At 42.0% G+C, this 27,240-nt stretch overlaps 1 protein-coding gene and 1 long non-coding RNA gene across 3 annotated transcripts in view; one reads left to right on the top strand and one right to left on the bottom strand.

The window, feature by feature from the left end:
- The window catches only part of LOC147755671 (uncharacterized), a 60,267-nt gene extending 45,533 nt beyond the window's left edge, over positions 1-14,734 (top strand). The window contains exon 3 of one of the 2 annotated variants that reach the window (XR_015328703.1): positions 14,406-14,734. Coding sequence is in view for 1 of the 2 variants with exons in the window: in XM_086990486.1 (XP_086846612.1) it covers positions 12,066-12,436 (371 nt within the window). In the remaining variant the exon portion in view is untranslated. Of the gene's footprint in view, positions 1-12,065; positions 12,502-14,405 lie in introns of those variants that run through there. The other variant, XM_086990486.1, reaches the window with a different exon arrangement.
- Positions 1,043-27,146, bottom strand: LOC147755670 (uncharacterized). The gene is made up of 3 exons (XR_015328704.1): positions 26,903-27,146; positions 14,282-14,646; positions 1,043-2,829 (listed from the first exon to the last, which is right to left on the bottom strand). It is a non-coding gene; the product is annotated as an uncharacterized LOC147755670 (long non-coding RNA).
- Positions 27,147-27,240: the final 94 nt, after the last annotated feature.

Here is a 27,240-nt window from a genome sequence, read left to right as displayed (position 1 = left end):
GAGGCGGAGGACCAACCGGATAGGGCGGTGCGCCTCGCTGGAGCTCGTGCGCAGTCTTCCTTAGTTTTTCCCTTGAATTATCATCGTGTCCTCCTTCACTTTTCCGTACCGGCATGCAATGATCCATCCACATGTCCATCTCGAAGCAGCTGCTACTGTCTTTCAGTGCCTGTTGAAGACATCGTGGTGTCCACCTTTTTCGGCTTGTTTTTCATGTGCATCGGTTTCTGCGGGGGGCCTGTTTCCGACCCGAAAATGCCTACACATAACGATCAGTCACCTCTGGAGACGTTGCGGCAAAAAAAATAAGATTATCAACACATTCACACAACACCTACAGATGAACTTTGAGATTTTTCCTGAAAAAACGGTACAAAAATCAAATGAAATATTCTGAATTTAATTGGCGTTGGGTCTAAATTGCTATCTGTTAAAAAAAAAAAAAAAGGTGAAAAATACATGTTACAGAGGGGATAACCGGGCGAGGAAACATTAGTATTTAGTTCTACGGAAGTAGATTCGTAAACTTTGAGGTGTTTGCGAAATGCGGTTTGCTCACGGTCCACTTTGTGGGTGTACCGTTATACGAATCTGACACTTTGGAATCATCCGGATATAGAAACCGTGTTATTTAAAATTGCCTGACGAACCAAGTGGATAATGGAGTTTAGCAGAGGTGATATTGCACGAAGTTTTTGTTAAAAATCAATATTTATATAATTGTAAGTGGCTTTGGCAATCGTAAACAAAGTTGAGTCATTGATGATAGAAACACTACGAAATCAAAACAAAATATCAATATAGGCTGGCTCGATTCCAATTCTACCTGGAGAGATTTTTATAGCGTGCAATATGGAAAGAGGACAATGGAAGGTTATTTAGGACAATACAAAAGCCTTCGTCGTCAACAGACGAACTGGTTCAATACGATATGGTGCGGTTTATTAGAATATTTATGAAAAAAATCTCTATGAAATTTGAAAAAATTTAAACTTGAAAGTTATAGTTCATTTAGCTACCGCAGATCAATGCATATATTGATAGCATTTAACAGATGTTCCACTTCTGTGTATCAAGAATACATTCCCAAATTTCGTTTGTCACTGAAAAACGTCCACGTAATACGAATATTAACACTCGGACAATCAGTAATGATGATAATAGGTGTGGTGCGAAAGGGTGATTAACGGAGCACCAATGGCGATACGTCTATCACGGGACCTTACTTCTGAATCGTCTTTCTTCCTATATAATCATGTCAGAAGCTTTGTTCTACTTCATAACTCGATTGACAGATTGGCCACTGCTCTATGAACTTAGCTAAGCGTGCAACCCAATGTGATGGGTCGTGTGAAATCCCTCCCACTTATACCGCGGGAAAATTGTCAAATCTCCATAGATGCCCGATCTGCTATGCACTGCCTCGATCCTTGATAGGAAATCAGGCTATCGTTAATGTTTCGAGTCTATACGAACTTTTTTTTAAACTTATTAGCCTTAATTTATTAACACACATGTGCCATCCTGTGTCTAATTGATGGGAAAGCCCTAAACGTGTTCAACCGGCTTTACAGGCAGACTCGCATTCAACTGTAGGCGTGGCATCGCCTAATCTGATCTATACAGCCGCTAAAATCAAAACATGCAAGAAAGTGATTAGCTGCCTTCCTTGGTTATATTGAGTCAGATTAGGGAAAATAGTGTATAGAATACAAGGCTCGTTTATTAAAAAAAAACAAGTTATAATAATTTGTTTTTTTATGTTTATCGAATTTTTATAAAAATATTCAAACAATCGTAGGTTAAGCGAAACGCGGCAAACACAGGGGTCAATAGTCCTGTAGTAGGAGCAACCCATCTTCGGTAAATAACAGTGAAGAACACTTCTAAGCGGGGTTACTGTCTATTTGAGATCCATTAAGATGTACAGTTAATTCAAACACATGAAGTAGATAAATATAAAATGGATTTTTACTGAAGTCGCTCCATACCAGACACTATATTGATATATGAATCCTGCAATTTAAAGAATAACGAGGATCGATGCAATAGCCAATATGTTCTGTTATGTCCCATCTCCAATGCATAACAGAGTATGATTGGTGTTGCCAACATCACGACCTATAATTGCGGATTAAATTATCCGGACCAAGGCTACGACTAAAGTGGGCTGATACGCCTTCATTCTCCAGAGCCTCCTCAAGCCTATCAGCAGAGGATCCGCGGTCCGTATGCGACTGCTAGTTTAAGGGACCGCCGAGAGAACAAGATCCGTAGAGAAACACCGGTTTCCTACTAGAATCACCTCCTCCGACTACTCGTGATGATGATCGTGTTGATGATTGTAACAGCGGAAGGGGGCCGACTGATCGTTGACAGCAATAGGCCCCGATGGTGAGTGATAAAGTGACAACTACTATTCCGATAGCTAGTCCTATTGTCGCCGCCTTCGAGTCGTAGAAGCGGCATAGCGGTGAGATTGGCTAGGAGTCACGTAGGCCTGAGGTGATCCATTGCTCGAATGAGGATTTGCTGCTGCTCGGAAGCGTCATCCAATTGGGGTAATCGTCAGTCACCTAACTCACGCCATCATTCGCCGATCGCTGGTCTCATTCAGGTACGACCCTCGTACAGGTGCTGGGCGATGGGCGAAGGGGGGTTGCTTGGAGAATAAGTACGTTAGGCATGCCATACACGACAGCCGGTATGAGAATGTGTACCAGTAAGGATTCCCTTGCAAGTCTTACAGCCGGAGGCGAGCCGAAAATCGGCCGGGATTGCTTGAGGATTTGGGGCGTAACCAAACTCGACGATGAGAACTGATGGTACCTGAAAACCGATCAGTGTAAATGTTAACGGTGAACGATGTTTTAAAATTGGTCTATTAAATATTGACTTTTTGCACTTTCGGCTTGACGGCAAAATAATATTGACATTTTTTGCATTGACATTTTATCGGTATTATTCTAAAAGACCCTATTTTGAAAGATATTTATGTCTGAACAGAATAGAAAGCGAAACATTTAGCCATGATACATAATACAGACATAAGACCTAAAAGCCGTTAGCTCGATCAAAAGTTAATCTTCTACTACTGATACTGTTTTACTGCACTTTCGATGCGAACATATAACGCGAATGATGCTTACAGCTCTCATGTACGCTGACTCATCACAGGGAGGCCATATTGATAGACATTGGCTCAAAACTAAAATTTCTAAATGACTGGATTCTTCTTAGACGATTCGTGAAGTTATGCAACCAGCATCGTCAGGTCTAGAATCGTTCAGAACCCATATTTAATGGATATCAAGCTACCAACTGGTTCTAGACGTTCGTACCTGCCCCATGCTTGTGGTGAGATACTGCGCGTGTTGAAAGATCAATAACAAACCTACATGCTTCACTATTCGCCTACACGAAATGCACGTCCGTATTTAGAAAAACGAATTAATGTTTGATTAGTTGCAGATAGGCGGAAGGCAAGAAATCCTCTTAAAACTTTGCCGATCTACGCAACTCCTTTGGGAGTCAGCGAAGTAGACGAGTTCTGTATGTTACACACGTCTTGCTGATCGGTTGCACGTGCATTAGATACGCTTCCAGCGGAATAGCCCGACATGATCGACGAACTTAAAGGCCAGCAAAATGCCACCTCATACATTAGTGGCACAGTTGGGATGGAATGTATTTTTTGGGAGGATACATATGTACAGGATGCTGTATTTTAGCTGGTCGCTCTTTTCCATAAAAAGGACACCGAGTGCTAGAATCGTGTTCGTCGAGTTACGGTGAACTTTTCCTTAAAAATGCTAAACTTCCTCTCTACGACTGAGTAAATTGTAAACAATATTGGTATCTGTAAAGTATCATATTAGATAAGGTAGTAGTAATTAATCTAGACAAGAAACCGTAATCGTGCGAAAACTATTCGACATGTTATGTTATATTTGCGAACGCTAAGCCCGACAGATAATATTTTTCCACCTTTTCTATATACATATATATAAAATTAGGATGTCAGAATTTTTAAAGCTATACCAGCCCGCCTGTAATCCATCAAATCAATTGAATGCGACTCCTTGTTAAAAGCTAACGTTCGGTGTGTTGCTACAATTCCGATCAGTGAAGCCTACTCAAATAACGTACCGTTGTGGGCTGAACTGTCTTTGGCAACATTTACAAGGTTCTCTGTCTAATGAAGCTGGTGGGCCTGTACACACTTCAGTGCATCATCATAGCCATACTACCGCTCGTGAAAGCAGCATCCCTAACACAGAAATTGAAACGTCTGTCAACGAGGCTTTTTGCCGCTCGCCGCTTGCAAATTACGCTAATTAAATATCACCTGCCAGCGCATTTTCCAATATGACCTATCGCACAGAGCTATTATGATACTCTAGAAGAGCTGTACATTGCTACAATTATAAATCTGCCAGGCATTAAGTAAAAAAAAAAATAAGCGTCACTCACACCGATTCTTTCGAAGACAGAGGAATTACTTTTTTACATCGTTCAACTTTACTAGGCCCAAAAATAATACGATTGTTGATTTAGCATTGTAAACTTCAAGCGGAACTGTTCTGTCTAGTCTTAATCACGCTTTCATCAGACATCTCCTATCAGTTGGCCAAAATTTAATTTTCAAATCTTTCCTTTTAGATCCTGACTCCTTCGCAGCTCATATTAATTTTTAGTGATATGGGTGCGACCGTAGCTAGCTTTAACTATTCTTTTTCTCCCGGGTCAGCAACAGGGAGTGGAAGATATATACCGAAAATTGATCAATCTCATGCAAATTTTGGCCGTCTCCCACACATCGTAACGACGTGGACACATATCACTGTCGAGCGTCTATGTAAATTAAGTCACCATTGTATCAAACTGTTTATTGTTCGCACACACTTTCCGCAAGGCTTTCTATAGGGTTACACTCACTATCCGTCATAGAATCAAATGCAAATGAGCTGCTAACTATGCACAATGAAGTTGCCTATATCGTATAATATGGAAAAAGTAACGACGTTTTTAAACTACTTTAATTCATAGTAGGTTATTTCTGATGGACCTTACTCCAGTTCTGTTTGCCAATACCCCATCAGCCTTAATAACATCAACTTTGTCCCTGAACGTATGTTCAAAAAATTTAACGACTTTTTGCTTCGCCCCCTGATAACTTGCCTATAACTTTAAGGAGCATCGATCTTCATCCTTTTGATTAAAATAGATCGCGCTCGGCTCCTGAAAACTCTCTTGTCTCTTTGCTCAGAAGCCTTAGGGGGGGATCGCTGTGAGTCACATTTATTTACCTACTTATGCTCGCCTGAGCTCCCAGACCCAAATCAGCATGAATTTACCAGGAAAAAAGTAAATCTACGTTCAACTATTGGACTCTATATATAAAAAGACTCCATAACGTTTAACATTTTTCCGCGCATGTGACAAAATGGATGACTTATTAATCTCAAAGGTCACTTCTCTATGTACATGTCCTAGAGTTTCGAGCTGGCGTCGCTTTTATTTAACAGCCATCTAATAACTCATCCAGTCTAAAAATCGGACGCTCTTTGTCAGCCTCTGCAAGAGCGGTGAAGTCGAGGTTCCGTAAGACTCTTATTTACCTCTTCTTCTATACATCATATTTTATCAAAATCTAGAGATTCTATTAAAAGGCGTCCCTAAATATGGTGTACATGACAAATGCTCGAACTCTATGGCCATCTTACATGAGATCTGCGTGTGTATCTAACTTCGTGTAAGAAACAAGGGTTAATGTCCCTCATGGTAAAGTTCTCAGCGATCGGCACACTTAACATTTGCCTAGGCTGACGATCCTTGGTGCTCAGGTAGGGTCCCATGAGTCCTCACCAAGTATATACGGCCTCGGTGGCCCATCGTCTCAATAACGTTGGTCTGATCGCAAAGCACAGACTGACACCGAGAAAGGATTTTTGAGTGAGATTTTGGACAAGTTATGGTCGTGTTACGTTGGTTTGTGCTAGTTCAGGTTTTGTCGACTTCGGCAACGACAGTGGCAACCTTACCATCGCTTTACCAACAACAGCTCAATTTAACGCAATCGTCCCTGGGGGGATCTTTTCTTCCAACGTTGGCGTCGCCCTCTTAAGGCTCGGACCTCCTTAAGGGACATTTTCCTTCATTCACTTCTGCTAAGCCAAGCCGTCTAAGCGGCATCCTTGAACACCTCGTTGTAAAAAGGCTCATAGTTCGATTAACTTACGTAAATAGTTCTTTTTTGGTTCTTCAGCGCCTGTCTACAACATACCACAATTTTTTTGTCGACAATTTTGTGAATAATTTCCTTCACACGAATCTGGGATCCTCATGGCTGACCTGTAGCGCAGAGCTTTCGTTCTAGTTAATTGTGTGACTCGCACATATGGTGAAGCAAAAATGACGTGTAATGAGCGTAAAAACGACTTAAGAACTGTAATCTAAAGAATAGATAACTGAATCTTAATTTGAGTGAGAACAGTCTATAATTAATATATCCTTCTTACTGCAGTATGTAAGATGCCTCACCTAGAAATCTGGCCGCTTTATGTCCTCAAGTCGGTCTTCTAATTCTATATGTCCACTATGAAGGAGTTGCGATGATTCTATTAAGTATACGTTCTAAGTAAAAATACAATAGGACAAAACGTAAAGCTTGGCTATGCATATTGAAAAGACAAGAATCTGTTAGATTCAGAATCGGTGTATTACTTACTATAATACTAGATAGGATGTAACGGCGAAGTAAGTGACAGAAAGGATAGCTTCAAGCCCGGACTAACTCAATTAGGAAAATAGAAGACAGACGGTCGAAGGCACTACCATACATGCCGGGACAAACCTTACAAGAACGTGGGGCTTTGTTGTCACTCCATTCTGCTCAGATAAGCGTTAATATAAAAGATACTTCCTTTGCGCTCATCAGAATATCTTTCAGGATATTACCTTTAGTAGCTAAAAGATCGGCAATAAATAAACTGTGATAAAGAGCTCAGCCTGTTTGTATGGCTCGTCAATAACCGGCGCGGCTTTCAGTTAGAAGCAAAGCTGAAATCACCGACAAAGAACACGACAACGGAGCAAAGGAAGTAACTCCTGAATTCCCGCACTCCCCTTGGTTCCGTCGTTACTTTGTTCCCGTGCAATGTTCGTTATTTTGTCTCTCCTACAAATTTACCCGCTAGCACAAATGTACGAGTTTGCCAACTCTAACTGCACGGAGACACTGGCATCAACATGGACACACGTACACATGTTCTTACGCACATAGGCACAGGACGACGGCGGCGGCTCTTGTTGTGGCAGGGGCAAGTCGGAACTACGCTCTAGCAAGTACTAGCAAGGAAAACGCGCTGTCCCAGGCTCTACACCAGGCCACCAAAGTCCTTTGCAGAAGGGAGGTCTTCTGCCTGTTCCCTTCTACCCTACACCCGCCCCCTAGCCCTTGACCACGGGTGGACTTCTGCAGCTTTTGGTGGAGCGTCACCGTTAGCCAGACTCTTCGGCCGACCCTGTGTCGAATGTCCGAGAGCAAAGGCCGACAGCGGCAGCTGGAGCGTCGGCGCCCGCCGCCATTGCGGCGCAACTCGAACTAAGCCGACATAGTTGACTTGGCTCCTGAGTTTTCTACTGGTCGACTCTTGATGGAAAGAAAGGGAAAGAGAAAGAGCGGAGAAAGTTCCGTACTCGAAAAAGCAACGCTGAGACAGCGTGGGAGGCCGACTTGAGACGCTTAGCGAAGGTTAACCGAATTAGAGATCGCTGAGCTCCCTGGTTTGCTTACCCACCCGCTCATCCGGTAAAGCCACTTGAGTCGCTGTAAGGCGGAGTCGTCCAGCACCAAAAAGGGAATCGCTTAGTCCCCGACTGAACGAACCCCCTCATGTGATTATGGTGGTCAGCAAAGTCGATGCCTACGCCACGATACGGCAACTGCAGTGCCATAGAGAAACCTCTACGATCAAACCCAGACAGGCGGATCAACGAACTTATCCACCTACCTAGCTTGCAAATGTACATGAAAGTCAGGAAAGAAATAGGAGCTCGAACTACTACTGTGTACCACTACAGCAAGCCACCAACAACATGGCTGCATCGACTTAGCCACGCTTACCGTGAACAGCAGACTTTATATGGCTGCTACGTGGACTCCGTCTACCTGGTCGGTAACTTCGTTTCGTCTGTTAGTTAATGCGGTTGCTGCATGCGCGCCACTACGGAGTAAAGCGGGCAATCGCCCCATTGGCTATTTAGTCGTTTCCATTGACTCGTACGGAACCACCAAATACCCATTCATTCTCCCGTCGATCTCTTTATGACAGGTCCAAGTAGACACCTTCGTAGCGGCAGCTGCGGCAGTAGCAACTTCCATACCTGCGGTATTTTCCCCATTTTCGCTACGAGACCGAAGAGCTACGACGAAAAAGCAACAACTACATCGGTTGTCTATTATCCACATTATTAGACAAAGACGAATGAGAACATCAGGAGAATAGGAGTGTGGGAAATAAATAAACAGAGCACGTTGGAGCATTGGTCACTTCATAAATATGCCAAAGCCTAATGGTCGTAGTGTACTTGCCATTGCGCTAGCATTGCTCGATGATCGTGTAGCCCTTTTAATGGAACGCGAGTTCTCTCTCGAGAAATTATTTGAATTTTCGGAAGATAGCCAGCAGCAGAACTGAGGCACACTTTACAATGGTAATATGCGCTCAGAACAAAAACTCCATTATCTATAACTTTCGAGCACTAGTTTTCCAGCACCATTATTCGTGGAAATTTTGGATAATCAATTTGAAGTTTTTAGAAAATAGGACTTCTTCGAAGTAGGACAAAAATAACATCAATTTTCTACTATTTGGAACTAAAGCGGTGGAGTTCAACAGTTTCCTTTGTCCGCTTGCCAAATCCACATCGAAAAGATTGACGTTGGTCATTTCCGCTAGTGAAAGTACTTTTGCGAAGGTGTGCGATTCCATGAAAGCGAGAATACGCTAAAACAGATGATTGGCAAATTCAGTGAGCCAATTCCACGATCGATAGGTCTATAATATCATTTTTAAACGACCGTTCCATTCTCGACACACTGCGTACAGGGTCTCGAGTCAATTCTAGCTACATACACATATAGTCGTATGACGCCAGAGCACCCGGCCGGCCCGCATTAGCACAGCAAACTATGAGACTGAGCTTTAGACAAGCAGCCAATCAACATTGGTTCCCGCTATATTATTAAAGTGATTTTTTACAGTCTTCCAGTTAGATCTTCTTCATTAGAAACGACCGCAAACTGGACATGTCTGTCTACAGCTTTTCTTCGGTAATGGTAACGAAGCGATGCATAACTGCTTTATGTTATTCTATCGACTGGAGTTTGTCAAAAGAAAAACTTCCATTATTGTTAAACCTGTATATAAGCTAAACAAACGATTTTTCGATTAACTTTAGATATGCTCCTCTGTATTGCTTTCTTCGTCGAACGAAAAAAACCAAATTCACGCAGACTTAAAGAATTATAGAGGTTCAAACCTTCTTTCTTCGGTTCAGATAGAAACACACGGTGCGTGTGCCTGCCGCATGCCCCTAAGGCGTCTCTAGAATTCGAGATATCTGGTAGCATTGATCGTCTCCCATTCGGCCGACAGCTCGAAAGAACGCATGGCGAGCGTCAGCGTCCGAATCGCAGAAGCGTCGAATCTGTTTAGTACTGTTGCCGAAGTTGTTTTCCTTCTTATTTGCTCACGTGGTCCTTGGCTAATGGGTAGCGCAGATTGACCCATTTATCGTCTAAGGCGATGGTGCGGGCCAGGCAAAGGTCACACTCGCATAAATCGTCCCCGAAAAACAATGCACGTGTATCCATCCGTCCTGAAAGCAATTTGTAATGTACCCGATTTTTGTTTTTGTCATCTCATACCATTTGATCTTACGATCGCATATCGAGCCAGCATAAGGAGTATCGTTTATGCTCCGCTTTACTTAATAGCTCTTGTGAAAGCAGCAACTGATTCTTCCGTCCGAAGTACTAAGGAGTAGACACTTTCCGTGTAGTCGCCAGTTACCCAATTTCCGTTCTTAAAATGACTGATAAGCCGATTACCTACTACGAAGTGTTGTTTTGGTGATGGCCTCCTTGCACAGCGTTTTCAGCTATTTTCGAAAGAGGAAACCTAAATAATGAGCGTCAGTTTCAACGCTCAACGATAGATCTGCGTGTAAGCTCACTGCCGTCCAGTGACTCTTAGTTAGCTCACAGTGTTTAATAGGCAAAAGCATGATGTATATATTTGTCAAAAAAAAATATCTAATGGTGCATACTTTAAAGGTTATTCAGAACTTTTGACCCTGAGCAAGTTCACACTTTGCGGAAGCATCAGCAACTTATCTGTTTGAGGCTGGAATATTATTGTTACCCTTGTTACAACTAACAGCCATCGGAGGGACATTTTTAATTAAACAGTAGATTGACTGTCTTGTTTTTGTCTCATCACGCCATTGCATAAGAAAACAAAGCTGAGTGTACTGAAAAATATATGCTTGGCAGCTACTTGTAACCGAATCTATTTGAAGCTTATTACAGTCACTAGACAACGCAACTGAGTAACCAATCGTGCGGAAAAATACTCAATACCGAAAAATGGCTTCCGTTTAATTATGATGTCTCTCACAAAACTTTAACTAAATATTTATAAAACAAAAACCAACTGCTATTTTCAGGTCGTGACGTTAAATCATTCATTGACAAATTGTGATTGTGACAGGTCTTCAAAAAGGTTATGAAACCAATGAGGGCAAATGCTTGTGCTGTCAGTTCCGTTGAAGACTACGAATCTCAAACAGTTTTGGTACGAAAAAATGACCAAAGCAGCATTCAGCTCTGCGAAAGTGAGCGGTCAATGTACCGTCATAAATGTATCATCAACAGATTACGTATTTTCAATATCTCGCAGCACACTCACACAATGCATAATTGAGGAATCGCTAACCTGATTGTATGAACGTCGCAGATAAGATGTCGCTGCAGTTCGCGACGGTGTTTCAGCGTACGTGGCTTGAAAATGATAGTGGCACACAATTATGGCTCAAAATGTAACCTGGATCGCCTTTGTTGTCGTTTCTGCATTGCAAGCCCGTTTGTCGTCGCTGATATCAAGGTAGTGGCTACGGCGGCGACAGTTGTTATGGCGGCGGAAACTGTGGAGAACTCCTGCTGGTTGCCCCAGCTCTTTTTCCATTGCCGTTCCCGTCTGTCGGTCAGCATTCGCCAATCTAGTGTCTCTTCTCCACAGCCCACCCCAGTCCTCTAAGTTACCCCTAGCTCAGTCGAGACTCAGCCGGCTTCATCCTCTACTTGCTTCCTTTTTCTTCCATGTCTACCCTCATCCGCCCCATTTTGCTCTATGCGCCCACTCATCTTTTTTTTCTAAGACCAGGGCCCCGAGTACGGAGAATTGAGGATATCCGTTGTCTCGCGCCGTTTGCGCTCTTGAGAAAAACCGGCGGAACTACGGAGAAGGCATCCACGGACGCGCACCCCACTCCCCCATGCCCGCCAATCCAGAGACTACTTGTACACAGCGCCGGCAAGCGATGCGCAGAAGCGATTGAAATGAGACAGGCAACCGCAGTAGCAGAAAGAGCCTTTCTGCAACCTCATCCCTAATGGAATTTTAAGGGGAAACACTAGGGGAACTAGCAGACGAAGCGGTCGCTTTTACGATAGGCTGGTTGAGAGGTGGCAGTGGATCGTCGACGGCACTATAGACGCTCCGGCGACTAGAAGAAGAGCAGCGTTGGGGATAGCGTCGCGGGTTGATTTTTTCAATGTCATTTTCTTCTGTCCCGCGTTAATTTTGCTACCGCCGTTTCTGGGTCGTGCCATCTTCGTTTTCACGAGGCGTTCTTTCGATCTGATTCTCTCATCGCTTGCATAGCGCTTTTTCTTTAGGGATCTTAGAGAATTTGGCCCAGGGCACCGATGTGCCATGGCTGCTTACAACGGAAAGGCAGAGAGAAAGGAATAACCGGCTTCTTGTGTTGGATTGCAGTACACTTCAACAACGACGACGACAACAACAAAAACAAAAACCGCAACAATAACAATTTTGCGCGAAGGGGAAAACAGCCGAGAGCCGAACGGCAGAACCTGCTGAGAAGAGGAGTGATTGTCTGGCTGACGCATAGCTACGTGAATGGAAGTACCGACTTGATATGGCGCGAAGTCAAAAGCACAATAGGGACCGACAGACGGAAGCGGGCGCGAATAGGCGGCTACGACGTTTGTAGTTACCGAATGCATTGTACGATATCGGTAAATACGACACTGAAATGGTGTACTCAAGCACTGATGTCAAAAGAAAAAGATTATTATAATCCATGTGTGCTTAAGCACAATGAGCGATCACACCATCGTGCTTGAGCACATATGTACCGAACGCTGCTTGTAACCCTTTGATGACTTTTAAGCTTTTTTTGTCAATAGCATAGCACTCGAAATCGAATTTTATTGAATGAGCATTTTTTACTGGAAGGATCTAAAAGTATTGATGTTGAGCCCTGTTATCCTGAGAGAAAAAAAAACTAGATAAGTAAAATAAAAAAGCAAAATAGTATCTTTAAGTAATACTATCTGTCCCAAAACTGTTACCGAATGAACTCCTACTATAAAGTTGCATTTTTATTTTGACAACTTTCCTGACTGTACGTATTTTTCTAGTAATATGTCCATATGCTCTTTTGCGAAGTTACATAAAAAACACTTTTTTCCGATAAAAAAACAAAGGCGCATACATTGCAAATATAGATAAACATTTTTTCAAGCTACTTCTAGGCCCCAAAGAAGCAATATAATGTAGTCAATCAAGCTAAATCAGCCAGCAGTACATTTTCGTACCTGAAATTTCCACGTAGGTCGAACACAGCTACAGTCAAAAATGACCATCTTTTTGTACAGACGAGGGTACGTGCGTTCACCCTGTTTTAGGTAATCAATGGGCATCGTTATCGAGTAATGTTTTAGGACAGTGAGGTAAACGGTATCTGTCTGAGATGGCATTAATATTCTTTTTGCTGCTATTAACAACCGCGCACTCTACCGGACCACGTACATGCACGGCTTATCGTTACCATATTCTGTTAAACAGTCCCCGTAGTGACCACGCTTTTTTCGTCAGGGGGAGAAAGGGGAGCGGCAATAGAAAGCCAAAGCCGCCGTGACCGCCAATCCCCTCTGGCGATTCATTTGCACTAACCGCGCAACGGCATCCCTCGACAATCACCTTGTTGCAGGATCCCTGCGCCTTCTGTAGTTCTTCCTTGACCGTTTCTTATAGTGCCTGTCACAGAACCATCAAGCATGCACACCTGAAGCATTTCGATCCTCAGGAGATCTGATGAAGACGTTCGGTACAACACCCCACAGCATATGTTCAGCCTAGTGGACACAGCCAGCACTAAAGCATCTATACGTAAATAATAGTACAGCGCTACTTGACGCCGCTTGACATAATCATCTGTACCTAAGTGGCACACCTTTATCTCAGAGCTTTAAGAGCTATATGGACATGGTTAATAAAGAATAATGCAGAATCAGTAGTTGTAGAGGCGAAATCATGCGCGATTATCATGAGCAGAATAACGTAATCGTCGTTATTTTTCCCTTCGAGCACATTGCAGTTTCATCCCAATAGTGACGGTAACATGTGCGGCAGTTGTGCATAGAACATACATGGCCGGTAGAACGCATGTTACCAGGAAAGCAGTCCCCGAGGAGGGTCGCTGTCATAACGAACCTCATGGTCAAGCTCCGCATGAATAACGTCCCTCCCACAAAGCCGCAACGGCCAGTTACAAATAGATGATGTTGATGCATTCAGCGCAATGAAACAAAGCGGGAGAGAGGGCGCCGGGTTCCAGCCCAGCTACCCAGATTCTCAGACTTCCCTAAAAGTATATGCCGCGTCTCCACTTCCTCTCCTTTTATCATAGGAAGTATCTGCGTGCATTCATAAACTCCTCGTACAAACTTCGTGCTTTGGCGATACAGTGTTTCTAAGTCGCATCTGCAATTAGGGACGACGTTTGTCATCTGGAAAACGTCAACTCGACCGACATAAAATACCTATCATATGCGATTAAATAATGTAGGTTAGAGTTTTAAAGAATTCAAGCGTAGGGAAATTACGACGCACACAACTCATGCTAAACAATAACGGATTGTTTTTTATATACAAAAGCTTGTTGCATTTTCTATACGGTATCAAACCTCTCAGCACGAATATCCTGTAGATTAGTCGCATCTGCAAGTTTGTTTGAGGTGCAGAAAAAAAACGTTATTAGACGTAGACACATGAATCTCTCTGCATGAACTTTCTTGTTTCTATTCCCAGGTGTGATAGCTTAGAACGCCGAGACAGCTTCATGTGAGGACGACAAAATCACTAGGCACGTTTCCGATCACTTGGATGAGCCCTGTGTCGTTGCAGCTGGATGCTCGATTGAGTTTCGGGTCCGCTCCTGTCTTTGAGTATTGTTCCCGATAGCTGGCTCCCAGCACAAAACGAAGATTATCGATGCCCTGCTTCAAATCTGGACTACCACGTGCACACAAGCACGTCAACAATACACCACCTTAATCAAATAGGAAATATAGAAATTTGCATGAGAAAAATTATTGTTTGTTCTGCTGTGAGTATTCCTTAATAAAAATCGAAACGATGGTTCCGCGTTTCTTTATTTGACCACCAACGGAACTACAAGATGCTCTGTTCCATCAAAAAAAATTATTTATCGATCTTTACACTTTGCCCTCTCCGCGATGAATTACCAATTGTACCTGATTTGATCTCTTGCATAAAATAGCTAGCTGGGGCAGTCAGTTGATAGCAGCACCTACTGCAACAACGTGAATTTCCTATAGCTTTCCACGTTGGGGCTATTTTTACAAGGAACTCTCTCCATTTCCTCTAATAGGACATCACTGCTGATCTAATTTATACCGCAGCAGCAAGCTCCTCCCTTCTAGGTCCGTTCATGTAGATACTCAACTCCAATGAATGATCCACCTGGAGCAAGACTACCGTGAGTGCAGGCGCTATATAGGGCAAGCTCATGTGTTCCGTAGAACCTCATCTCCTTGACCTATGTTTCTCTCTCTTCTTAGGTGGGCCCCATCTAACAATGTGCCTCGCTACTGCCTCGTAAACCTCTCACATATCGGCGCGCAATTAACATCACAGTACACTCCTCCTGATGGAACATTGGACGCCCTACCTGATCAGGCCCTGTGTCGAACGCGGTGGGGTGAAAGATCTGTTGCTCCACAACCTGTTTCTAGACCTATCAGAAAAGCAAGGCAGTACATACTTGGGAGATAGATGGCACCTTATGGGTTCAAGGATCCAGTGTAAGCTTAGGCACAGCTACTCTTTAGGTGGTTGCATACAAACTAGTAAAAGGTAGACAACGAATTTTTGATTGGCACAGAATCCCAAAGTATAGATAGCAACCAGGGGACGAGCCGAAACTCGGATCGTGAATGTGTTCTGAAATGTCTGGATGCCCCGTGCAAGGAGCACCAGCACTTATCCGTCTAAGGCAGCTTGTTGGGGCATATCAACTTTGCTGGCGACTTTGTTAGGGGAGCTAATCGCGAAGACGCTCATCGAAAACATACAGAACATGGCACAATCAGGGGGCGAAGGCGTGGTAATCAACAATGCTTGCTTGCTTGCTGAATATTTGTCTCTCCTTACATTTAGGCTAGGACAAACAGTTGAGAATTCTGTATTAATTTGACATGGACACTAGCCTAAATGATAAGGACGAAACAAACAAGCTCGGCTTTTCTAAAATATCATTAAGGTGTTAAGGAGTGGCCAGCATTAAATGATGCACCTTTCAAAGGGTGGTGTTAGTTTTAGGTGAGTCCGAAACTGTGGCCTGTTTTTGTATATATCTATGTGTTGGCACATCTGCAAAAGGGCAATAGCATGAGATGGGTAGTCCCGAGGGGACAGTGCATGTTTAACAAATACTGTGCGTAAAGAGGATGCAAATACTATTGTGGAAGGTGGGACGAGGAGTAGACGTCTTCAAGCAATTGTGTTGATTGTTTGATCGTGATCCTCAGCCTGTACACACTCGCATACAGCCTCAACATGAAACGTGGAACACTTCCCTATCGCTCCCAAGTGGTTGTCTTCCTAGCCATCGTAAGACCTCGGTCTCCCTCAAGCGAGAAGCTGCCAATCAAGCGAGTGAGCAAGACAACATCGATAGGGATAGGAAACGCCAGCAACACAATAGCCTTTTAGTTGGTCAGTCAGTCATCGGCTTCATTCTTTCTCTACTTGGTATGAAACCAGTAAACAACATACATATACTTCTAGACAGCGTTCCACAACATCCCCTAGTTAACCTCTTTTTGTACCATCGATTTCTATCATATTTACCTATGTACAAAGCACTGAATACGCCTGAAGAGGAGACATTTAGTTGTTGTATATGCTCGCTATCGTGAGTAGGTGGAGCGCTAATTCACTACCATATGTTATAGTCATAATTAGTTAGCCAATGTGATACACCCTCACGCTGACGTTGCTACACACTGGGCCAGCTTTCAGCAAAAGAAAAAAAAAAAAAAAAAAGATGGGTATATGACGAACAAGATAAAAGTGATTAGAATTTTTTCAATTTCGAAATTAGGCCTGTTGAGACAGACGTTTACAATCTCGAAGATAAGGCCACAGTCTAATTACAATTTAGTAAAATAAAACTTTGCAATAAAGATCATATTTTATGTCCTCGTAGTTCAAGTCAAAATTGAAAAATGTATATTGAAATGGATTTTTGTCAGATCCGACTGTTGAGCTGTGAAAATTATTATTATTACATTTGCAAAAAAAAACGATAATGAACCCTGACATATCTAAAACAGCGATCTAGAGATAAGATTATTTGAATTCGCTAAGTTGATTGCAATCATCAAAATTGAAAGGCCCCCTTTTTACAAGAAAGAAGGTGTATACACCACATCTAGGACAACATGGATTAATACATGTTTATTATTAGTGCGTTTTTTCTTTGTACGCGACGCTCTGTAGAGGCGCATTTTATTTAGTTATTATACAACGTTTGTTGACTCTCTTGACTAAACATTATAATGCTGCATATTATTCTGTCTCCGATGTTTCGGAGACCGCTCGCGCACCCGCTCGGGCGTTCGGGCAGTGACTCAGATTCGGTTGCCATTATCCAATTGTCGCAAAGTAACAGCATTTGGTCAAAACGTATTACCCGCCCAAGAGAACACCTCGACCACAAGAGAGTAATGCTCTGCCCAACATTACCCAGTGCTCGATAAATTAATGGGTCATTGATTGACCCATCAATACGTCGTTCAACGTTCGATGGCATCGAAGAACGCGAAAACATTTAACCCGAATTACTATATCATATTGAGTAATCATTGCACCATACAATCTGCCATGGTTTGCCATCCATACAACTTCATTCATTCGATTTTTGTTTGCTTAAATTCGATCATTTTAACCTTGCCCAATCCAGCTGGACCAATAGCTTGTTCTGGAAAAGTCAATACAACTGAGCTTGCCAGTGTATCCAGCCTATAACGTCGAAGAATCGTCGTTCTGAAGTTCGTCCGTTGTAAACACATAGCGGCCACTCATTGATGGATCGAATCGAGACGAGACCGCGCTCCTTGTAGAAAGCTATTGTATTCTACAAGGAGGGCGGTCTATATATTCTAGTATTTCTTGAAACTGTTCATTATTCGAAAATGGCCTGATTCAACTCATGCTACAATCAAAGCTAGCATATTTACACCGGTCGTAATCTTTCACGTTTCAGTACTTGTTATTATTATTTGGTGTGTTTTGCTTTTTTATACAGATGATCTTGTTAAGATGCTAGTATAGGTCGGGCACATTTGGTCATCAGGCAACCATTGATACGACTGGCGGGAAGCCAGTTGGTTAGCTTGACTGCATATAGAACAGTGGGAAAATATAACAGTGAAAAAATTCGAACGTGAGAATACAAGTCAGTATTCTCGTTAGGAGCATCGGAAGCATGCAGTAACGTTCAACGTATTTAAATAGCACAACTTCTTGCGTTGCTACGAGCTGTTCATAGATAGGAGCGCATGAAGATGTTGCTTCCATACAACTGAAGGGGCCCTTGATTTAGTGGTATTGGCTACAGCGGCAGCCATGTACAGATACCACTCGAGATCGCGACGTCTCGACCTTATGGTCCGCAAACCCATTTCTCTTCCTCTCTACAACTGCCTCTGCCGCTCCGTCTTGATCTGACGATCGTATCTAATAATAACTCGTAATTTGTACCATCTACTCTCGCTGCATAACCACGAGTGTACCCATAAACAACGCACAATATCAATAATCGTTAACCCCAACGGTTCTTCGATAGCAGTTTGTTATTATTGTTTCCATCCTCATTCGCTGTCTTCATCTATTTAGTCGATGCCTAGCACTTACGAAGCGCAACGTTAATCTGCTGGCTGATTGTAACGACGCTTTTACGGTCGACACAAAATCGAAATTAAACGATTACGTGGCAAGCGACCAAGCAACGTTGAGCTCAGGATTACTGTATTATTTGATAGGGTCTGGCGGATATCATTTACTGATGAGTACTATTCTAGTTCAGTCGACCACAATCAAGTTAATAGGTAGTAAAAATAAACTGTCGTGTGTTGAACGGAAAGCAAATACCCCTTAATCGTAGTGTAGGAACGCCCAAGCTGCTAAGTTCTGCATTCTCGACAAAATGGATGCCATTCTAGTATCACAAAATAACTAACTTCTGTTCGGACTTCATTGGACATGTTTTTCCAATAGTAATGGGTCAGAGCTGTCGGCAACAATACTGCGAACGCCGTAAATCTTTGTGTTTAAATATGACGATGCGAAGTTTTACCAACCAGTTACCGAAGACGTTTCGCTAGCTTTCCGCAATAGTCATACAAACTAAGTATCTACATTTATCAGTGCAATGCTTCAGGCGCATTTACGTTGGTCGATTGCTCGGGACTCAATAGGGAATAGCTAACCTTTTTTTAGCGCTCCACAAAGACTGAAGAGAATGAAAAGTAATACCCAGCTGAATTTTAATCGGTTTACTCGTGTACCAGAACATACGTTCAACAAACAACAGGATACCTGATGCATTAGGCTTTTGAATAAGAAATATATTCCATCCATCTCAATTTGCTCAGGTGATTGAATAAGTCTTATTTATATATATGCTGACCAGCTATAGATATCAACTAGGCACCTTCTTTTTTATTCTTGGATTTGTACTCGCATCCGGACCACGGCCTTAACTTTAACTTAAGTTGGCTTGAGCTTTTAAATTCGAGTGACCTGGCGATTTCATAATGCGTTTGATTTGGACGCGAGTGTTCCACTCTAAAGGGAAGGTCCGAAATGCGTAAGGCCTGACTTCAGCAGATTCACAAAGCTTTGAACTCGAAGGTTGAAAATTTAATTCGGCCAAAGTATAGGACAGATAAAACCTTAGTGTAAGATATAAGACCTCATTTTATGAACTATTACACTAGAATATCTATCTCAGAATTTGTAGTATAAGTTTTCCCTGATTCTCTGGAAGAATATAGAAACTGCAATAAACAGGCAGTAAAATGTTCTTAGGAAACAGCTCTTAGAGAGTTTAGTGGTCACTTCCATCTGTACCCTATATTTAAACTTACAGAATTGCCAGACCTCGGAATTCCACTAAAATAAGTAGAGCCTCATGGACCCGCTGATGTCAAATAGCAGAAATTCGTAGTAGAAAAATTCTGGTAGTATTTGCATATTAAAACTCAGTTGACTCGATGTCTGAATTGGACTCGTTCAGATCGAAAGCTCAAAGCACGCACAGCAAGGATCCATTAGAGAGCTGTGGCCAGGCCCAGGCACGCAAATCAAGGAGTCCCAGGAGACACTCCGTTTATACAGCCATTCATCCTTGGAAGAATTCCGCCTTTGCTACTGCCATTCTGCATCCTGTCGATGAACCCTGCGTTGGCCAGCGACATTCCAAAGTGTCGTGGCAAATTTGACAGCCCTCAATGGTAGCATCCAGTTTGAGTCTAAAGCCGTAAGAAGCTGTAGACGAACAGATACACCGCTTTGATAGTTGTTGCAAAGGATAACAACGGCCCACACAGAACATGGCACCAAAAATAAATACTTTTCGGTATTTGATTTAGGAAAAAGTGGAAACTACAAACGGAGTGAGATTATAGGGTAAAAAAAGCACTTGAAAACCTTCTTAGCCGAGGAATGTATCTCATGCTTCTTCAATCGGTCTCCGACCAGTCAAATACATCCTGGCGGGTAGTTTTTGTCTGTTATATATGTGTATTTCGATTGCAGTGCTTTGGTTGTTCGTGCCTAACGCGGGCTGTTGTCAGAAGGGAAAACCCCTTCGTAAATGACAGACGCATTCTATCGACAATTTGTGTACTCTCACCTTGAACCATGGTCAGTAGGATGTTAAGGAAAGGGCGAAAGTGCATAAACTGTAGGTTCTACCGAACAAACTATTTAGCAGTTACGAGCAGTTATAAGCAGCAGACTCCATGTTGAACTGAAAAAGAAAGCCATTATAAACGGAACCGAAAGTACGACACTGGCGAGGAACCTCCGAAACAAAATCCAGCCGCTTTCAGCTATACGTTAAGTGGTTATCTGTTCATAACCCAAATGTTAAGACACTCGGACTTGTCTCCATATGAAAACAGTGTGTCGTTTAATAAGTATAGCTAGACGACGGTTTCTGTTATTATTGACATGACAAATAAATGGCCATATATATATGTTGGAGTATAGACTATAGAAATGAAAGCCCGGCGTTGTCCGATACCAAATAAATATGTTGCTGTTTAACTAGCGAGCTGCACTTGTTCGTATGATTGTCTTAATAATAAAGGCATGCATTTTGTGTTATGTGTATTTGTATCGCAGCCTCACAATAGCTCGATAGAGCTCACTTACCAAGACCACGTTTTGTCACTTAATTTCATACTTATAGTCATATGGACATTTACTTAAAACTCATAACGGATACAAAGACATATATCATCTACTCACAAAACAGCTTCTTATATCTATTTGAAAAACCCATTCATATATATACACATATTCGAGTCAAAGCCAACACCTAAAGGAAGCGGCGTCTTCTGGGTGGCCAACGTGCATCCCTTTGAGTGCACTGCCGTTGCAATTATGAACACGCTGATTCAAATTTTAACGCTGGCAAATGCTTACATGTGGTTGCTATAATGGCTGTTGGAGAAACCCTATTTAAGCCCAGCGAAACCCACCCGACTAGACATTCTAATAGCGATAAATTTTTCCTGCTATGCCGAAGAACGAAGTTCGAGAGCTTGCTTAAAAAGAGTAGCGAAACACCTCAAACATAAAAAAAAAGCGTTACGTATTTCGGTTCCATGATAACTATTCCGAATGCATATAAGAACCTATTTAATAATCAGTTTTCGAATAACGAACCAAATGTCACACTATCCAATTAGTTCTATCGAGCACGATTGCCTAAATCGACTTTCAGGGTATGGGTGTTAGTCAGCCGAGTGTGCACACATCAAATTGCCTCACTAGCTTAAAATTCTTTAACATATTGACGTATATTGGATAAATCCATATGATTATAAATGCGCACGCGAACATGGCCTGTTCAACAGCAGGCGAAGTAGATCTTGTAGTACACAACGTTAGCATCTCAACTTTCTCGTTCTTTTTCCCTGTTTTTTACTGCTCTCTCCTCTCCGATAGTCTTCACAGATAAAACAAAAACGCTTTTCGGCCACCACGTATTTCTGTGTAGAATGAATGTCCACATGACTAAGGCACTTAGTTGTGTCCCGTTGTCGGAAACAAGGTAGCCTCTCTTCATCCCTTTTGATCACTACTTGCTTACTTGATGTAGGACTCATGTAGCGGTCATCCCTAGGGGGCTCTCGTCTGTATCCGGCTTGGTTGAGTCGGCCTAGCCGTCTGGTTGTAAGGGTGTCTGTGGAAAAGTCCAAACAAGGGCTAAACAAACCGGGGGCGGGGGGACATTGGCCTAGAGCAAGCAAGAAAGGAAGAGAATCGCCATGAGGAGCAAGTCAAATTCAATTATAGCAGCGACTTGCTGCCGTTCGAGCATCACGGACAGCAGTCGCAGCAGGAATGGCAGCGGCAGAAATAGCTCGGATGTCTGCAGCAAAGGAAATCGTCGTGTGTAGTGGTCGTTGCTGGCCTTATGTAGGCCAGTGAATAGGTTGACGACCCCACCCCACCCCAGCCTACGCCGTCCGATCACTCGGGAAGTCTGCCTGAAAGGCCGAACGACAAGATAGTTGCGGGCTTGACCAGGCCGCACATCATTCTAAGTGCAACTCCTCCTCGTTGTTTGAGCTCAGATGCAACGTAGTAGCTGTGAGGTTCCCCCGATGCGTGTGGGTATACGAGTGCTGCACGAGTGTGTCTTCGGCGTAAGGAGCGCACCGATCTGTACTTGTAGAGACCACTTCAGCTTTGTTCCAATGACATGAGGGCAGGATATTCCTAGGCTAGGGCTGCTAGTCCGTCTATACGACTCTTCTTGATAGCAAGATGGACAGAAATAAAAAATTGGATATAATCGGAGAATGGGAGGATATGGATCTCGTCGAAGGCTAGCGCTCATTCACAAAGCGGTCGACAAGCTTCAATAACGACAAAGAGGTAACATGCGACATATAAACGATATGAAAATACCTATAATAAAGATCAGACTGAATGTAAACTTCATTCGGTTTGCTTCAATTGTCGCCTCAGAATTGTACGTTAAGGATTGATACTTAATAACAAGTGAAATGCAGGCGTCTAAAATTCCGCTTGGCTGTTTCGATAAAGTAATACTGGATTGTCTAAAACGAGCGAGTCCTATATGTATACCTTTTTGTTGTGATAATCCCAAAAACGGCACGAGAAGTTTCGATCACTTTCGGTAAACAGGGCTTGTCCGCAAAGCTTTGCATGGAAAAGTGTACGACCGCAAGAACGAATTTCCATGCTAGATAATACAAAAACATATTCTGTAATACTAACAATATTTTGCAGCAATATACAGAACAGCTACGTTAGGCAGCAGACGGAAAAGTGCAAGTTAAGATGTCCACAGCTGCTGAAAAAACCTTCTGTTTAGGTTAAGCATGTTAATCAGGTCGGTCGCTGGTCAACCAGACGCTGCGCGGAGGTCATCGTTCAATTCTAGTTCACTCTTTCAGCGGCGCAATTCTTTCAGGTAACATAACATTGCATATTTGCAAACATACCCGTCAAGCTGGTGGTCACATTGTCACAGTTTCATTGAACAATCAAAGAGTGGTGGCTTACTGAACTGTTCAACTCTAAAGCTAACAAGCGAATGATCTTGCCTTCCTTTTAAAGTTTGAATATTATGCCTCTAGATACCGACAATGGGCAATAGGTCGAATATTACCTTCTACCACAAATCGTCCATCAGTCAGACATGAGATCAATGGAACAAGCATGAATGGGAAAAACCGACCTGAAAACCTAACCCAAAATGAAATGTATTAAGCAATACACTGGTTAATCAAATGAATTGGTCGGAGCGAAAACGCATCTTGCAAATGATAGACCGTCATCTAAAAAACCTGTTCATAGCACTCTCCATTCATAGGACCCGGGCGAAACAGCAAATCGTATATTTGTATAGGATGTTAAACAGTTGCTGTTACCTACGCGTGATATGATATGTATGTGTCTTTCTACATATTACAAAACTTCTTAGATGTCATAGGTGTAATAAATTAAAAAGGAAATTATTTGTATAATTTCTTTTTTTTTTTTTTGTTTTGTTTTTCAAGTAGGTACCGTCGAAGCTATCGCTATTAACGAAAGTAAACTTTATGAAACATAAATTCGCCGTTTCGTGTCGAATACAAACTGGATATAACAACTGTAATTCTTCGTCTTCCCGGAACCAAAAATTAAACATGTGAATATATTTGTGAAAACCATTCCATAGATAAAATAATAACAATTTGTCACCCAAGGTTTACTAATGCGCTAGCATAGCCTTTGCCATTCTGACCAGAAGCTTATCATCAAGCGTAATGTGTTAGGTACAGTTAAAATATACAGAGCGCATTTTCTTTTGGACGTAATTATGTTAAGATCGGATAGAAAAACATAGGTTTTCGAGATCAAAGAGCTTGCAAGAGATTAACTTTGATTTCTGCCGTTGATTGTAAGTTTGGAATTTGCTGCTCTGGGTATCCCTAGCCAAAAAAAAGTCTTGTGCATGCTTTGCCTTGGCTTTAAGTTAGTGGCCATCGAATCTAGATAAATCCAGCTTACTAGCATAAACGCTCGATTTTATCCTGAATCTTTTTTTAAGGTATGCTTGGTTACACAAGTTGCATACGAGACTTCAAACATAAAATTACCATGGAATTATATTATGTAAAGCCATTGTTGATGTTAAGATGAAATTGTATTCAGGTATTATATAATATCATTTAAGTGATCCTGAGGTTTATTTGGCATCCTGTTCTACGAGGTGCATAAACGAGCCCTCGTTGGAAAACGCTTAATGTGCATCAGCCTCAAATTTCATATCCCCGTGATAGTGCAACGGTAATATGTTCGCCTACTACTAGATTAGGAGACGCACGAAATCGATTAAATCTAAAGATGCGGACGTACTTCGTTTCATATCGAAACGAAGGGGATGTTCGTGGTCATACTCTTAAGCGTTAATTTTGTAACCCAAGCCAAAGAAAAAATCGATTCATATAAAAACTACGTAAACAAGAAGTCTGATGTGCACTCAGTTACCTGCAACGTACAAACAAACGGGCTTAAACAGTTAGAAAAAGCGTTGGAAGGGATCGTTGACGTAAGCCCTTGGCATGACGTTGCTGTGGTTCTATACAATCAACTGAATATTCTATGAAGCTATACTGGCCTTTATATCGTAGAAAAAAAAAAGATAATTCAACCCAAGTCTTGTCATATAAGGGTGTTTTTTATCTAGTAAAAGCTATTTATATTTCGAATGAAGTAGACCACCCTTTAAATCTCTGTTTTTTTTTTTTGTTAATAAACAAAAAATACTTACTCCTCGGCCTAAGCAATTCGACACCTTTTAAACCAGCCCCATTGGACATAGTAGACATATAGCGTATTGGTTCTCTTGCTCTTAAAATTTCAAAATCACACGAAACTCAATTTATAGTGTTTATTGTTTTAAGTGAGTTAAACCTCCTTGTGTGGTATCTTGTGTCGGATGTACTTAACCATACAGTTTATTTGGCGTTAGAATGTATTATTGCTCAATTGCAGCCTTGAAATATTAAGCGTAATGGGTTTGCAGGCGTAAATCTTGTCCTGACTTGGGATATCCCGACAGGAAAGGTCCATTGACGTCACGTCTAGAGACCGTCTACATTTAACCCACCTGTTTGGGAAATTCTTATTGATGTTCACTTACATAACGTGACAGTTTGCAATCGCTCTTTCCTAGAAAGAAATCGAGTTCGCCATCTTTACCAATGTGCTCATGAAGGCACACAGCGATGCAATGAATAAGTCACTGTACTGTCAAACAGAAGTGAAGCATTCTCTCGAAATTCCACATTACACATTGCTTTTTTGATAAATTTGCATGGTGTTTTTGCAGTCGCAATCATATCGATCGATTGGTCCATCTAATTTTGAACTTCATCGCTCTAAATAATCTCTTCCAACAACTGTGCGTTTTGTTCATATTTTTTCAACTACCATTGTGCCAAGAGTCTATGTCATATCTCCCTTGACAGTAAGTAGGTGCCATTACTGAGGTAAGGTTACCATTTACGGCGCACTTAAATACGATGAACACTTGATATTTAGACATCAAGCCCACGACTTGATTGTCTCACAGATTTTCCACAAGATAACTTTCCAGTACTTTTTCTCGGGTAGTAAAACTGGTTGATGCTCTTAGCTTTCCAGAACGCTATCCATGACCATCCCGAATAGTTCCACCCATTCCAAACTCTCAACCAATTACTCGGGTGGATCTGTCCAAACTTCCTACGATACTTCTCCTGCATTTTCACACTGCTAAATTTGCTTTGTTCAAAAGCCAAGAGTTCAAAAACCCACTGGTTTCACCCCGACAAAAAAGAACGATCGAAAATTTTTACCCGGTAAACAGTATATACACTTTTTTTTTGGATACTTTGTATTTTGTGGGTTTCAGTGGGTTGGAATATAAGAACTTAACTGCAATTTATAGTTCGAATGGCGATAAGGCGTTTGATAATCTAGGTCCAGCGTTGAATAATTGATTGATTGTTACGTACCTAACGCATTAGATCGCTAAAATGGTAATGTTGGCTAAGTATGTTTTTCGTGTTCTACGTCTGGTACTCACTAGCTGTTACTTCAAACGGCTGACTTCCAGCTAAATGATAGCACTAAGGTGCCTCATGAAACAGCACGGTATAATAAAAGAACATCAAAAAAATTGTGCACACAAAAAGTAAAGATATGCTAAGGTTTCGACTCTAAACTATGAATGGTCATATTCTGCTAAAAAGATAACTTTCACAAAGTATCTCACAGCGACCGCATACCATAAATATAAATAAGGAACCATCGCTCATTACTTCGTGACACAACTGACTTTCTTGAGTGGAGCATTGAAGAAGGTTTATTATCGAATTTCGATGGTAGAAATCAATCATGCGTATACGAAACGAAAATTTAAACCGCTCAATTTTACCTTATACTATAAAACGTAATAAGCAGGACTAAACAGTGTGAATACTTACATATGAATAACTACGAGTGATGTTGTTTGTACGTATAAATGTTGTACGTTGTATCGAGTTCATGAGTTAGCCTAGAGATAAACTTCAACTTGTCTGAAAGTGCTTCGGGCCGTTTTCTCGCTTCGACTCCGTCTGCGGACTTCGACTAAATAAAGTGTCTTCGAAAGCCAGAGGCGGCGCGGCCAACTTTCAACGCCTTTACAACTGCAGCTGACATCGTGTCATCTTGCCCGAAGGCGCCACAACTTCCTTTGAAAGCAGCATGTACGATAAGGATGCAGACATAAGGGTATTTGTTTGAACCAACCCAGCTCAGTTGTGCCTAACACCATTCAGTG

Source organism: Varroa destructor, unplaced genomic scaffold, assembly GCF_002443255.2.
Source record: "Varroa destructor unplaced genomic scaffold, Vdes_3.0 BEIS01000005.1, whole genome shotgun sequence".
Taxonomy (NCBI): domain Eukaryota; kingdom Metazoa; phylum Arthropoda; class Arachnida; order Mesostigmata; family Varroidae; genus Varroa; species Varroa destructor.
The sequence above is the reverse complement of the archived record's forward strand: the minus strand, read 5'-3'. Positions and strand labels throughout refer to the sequence as shown.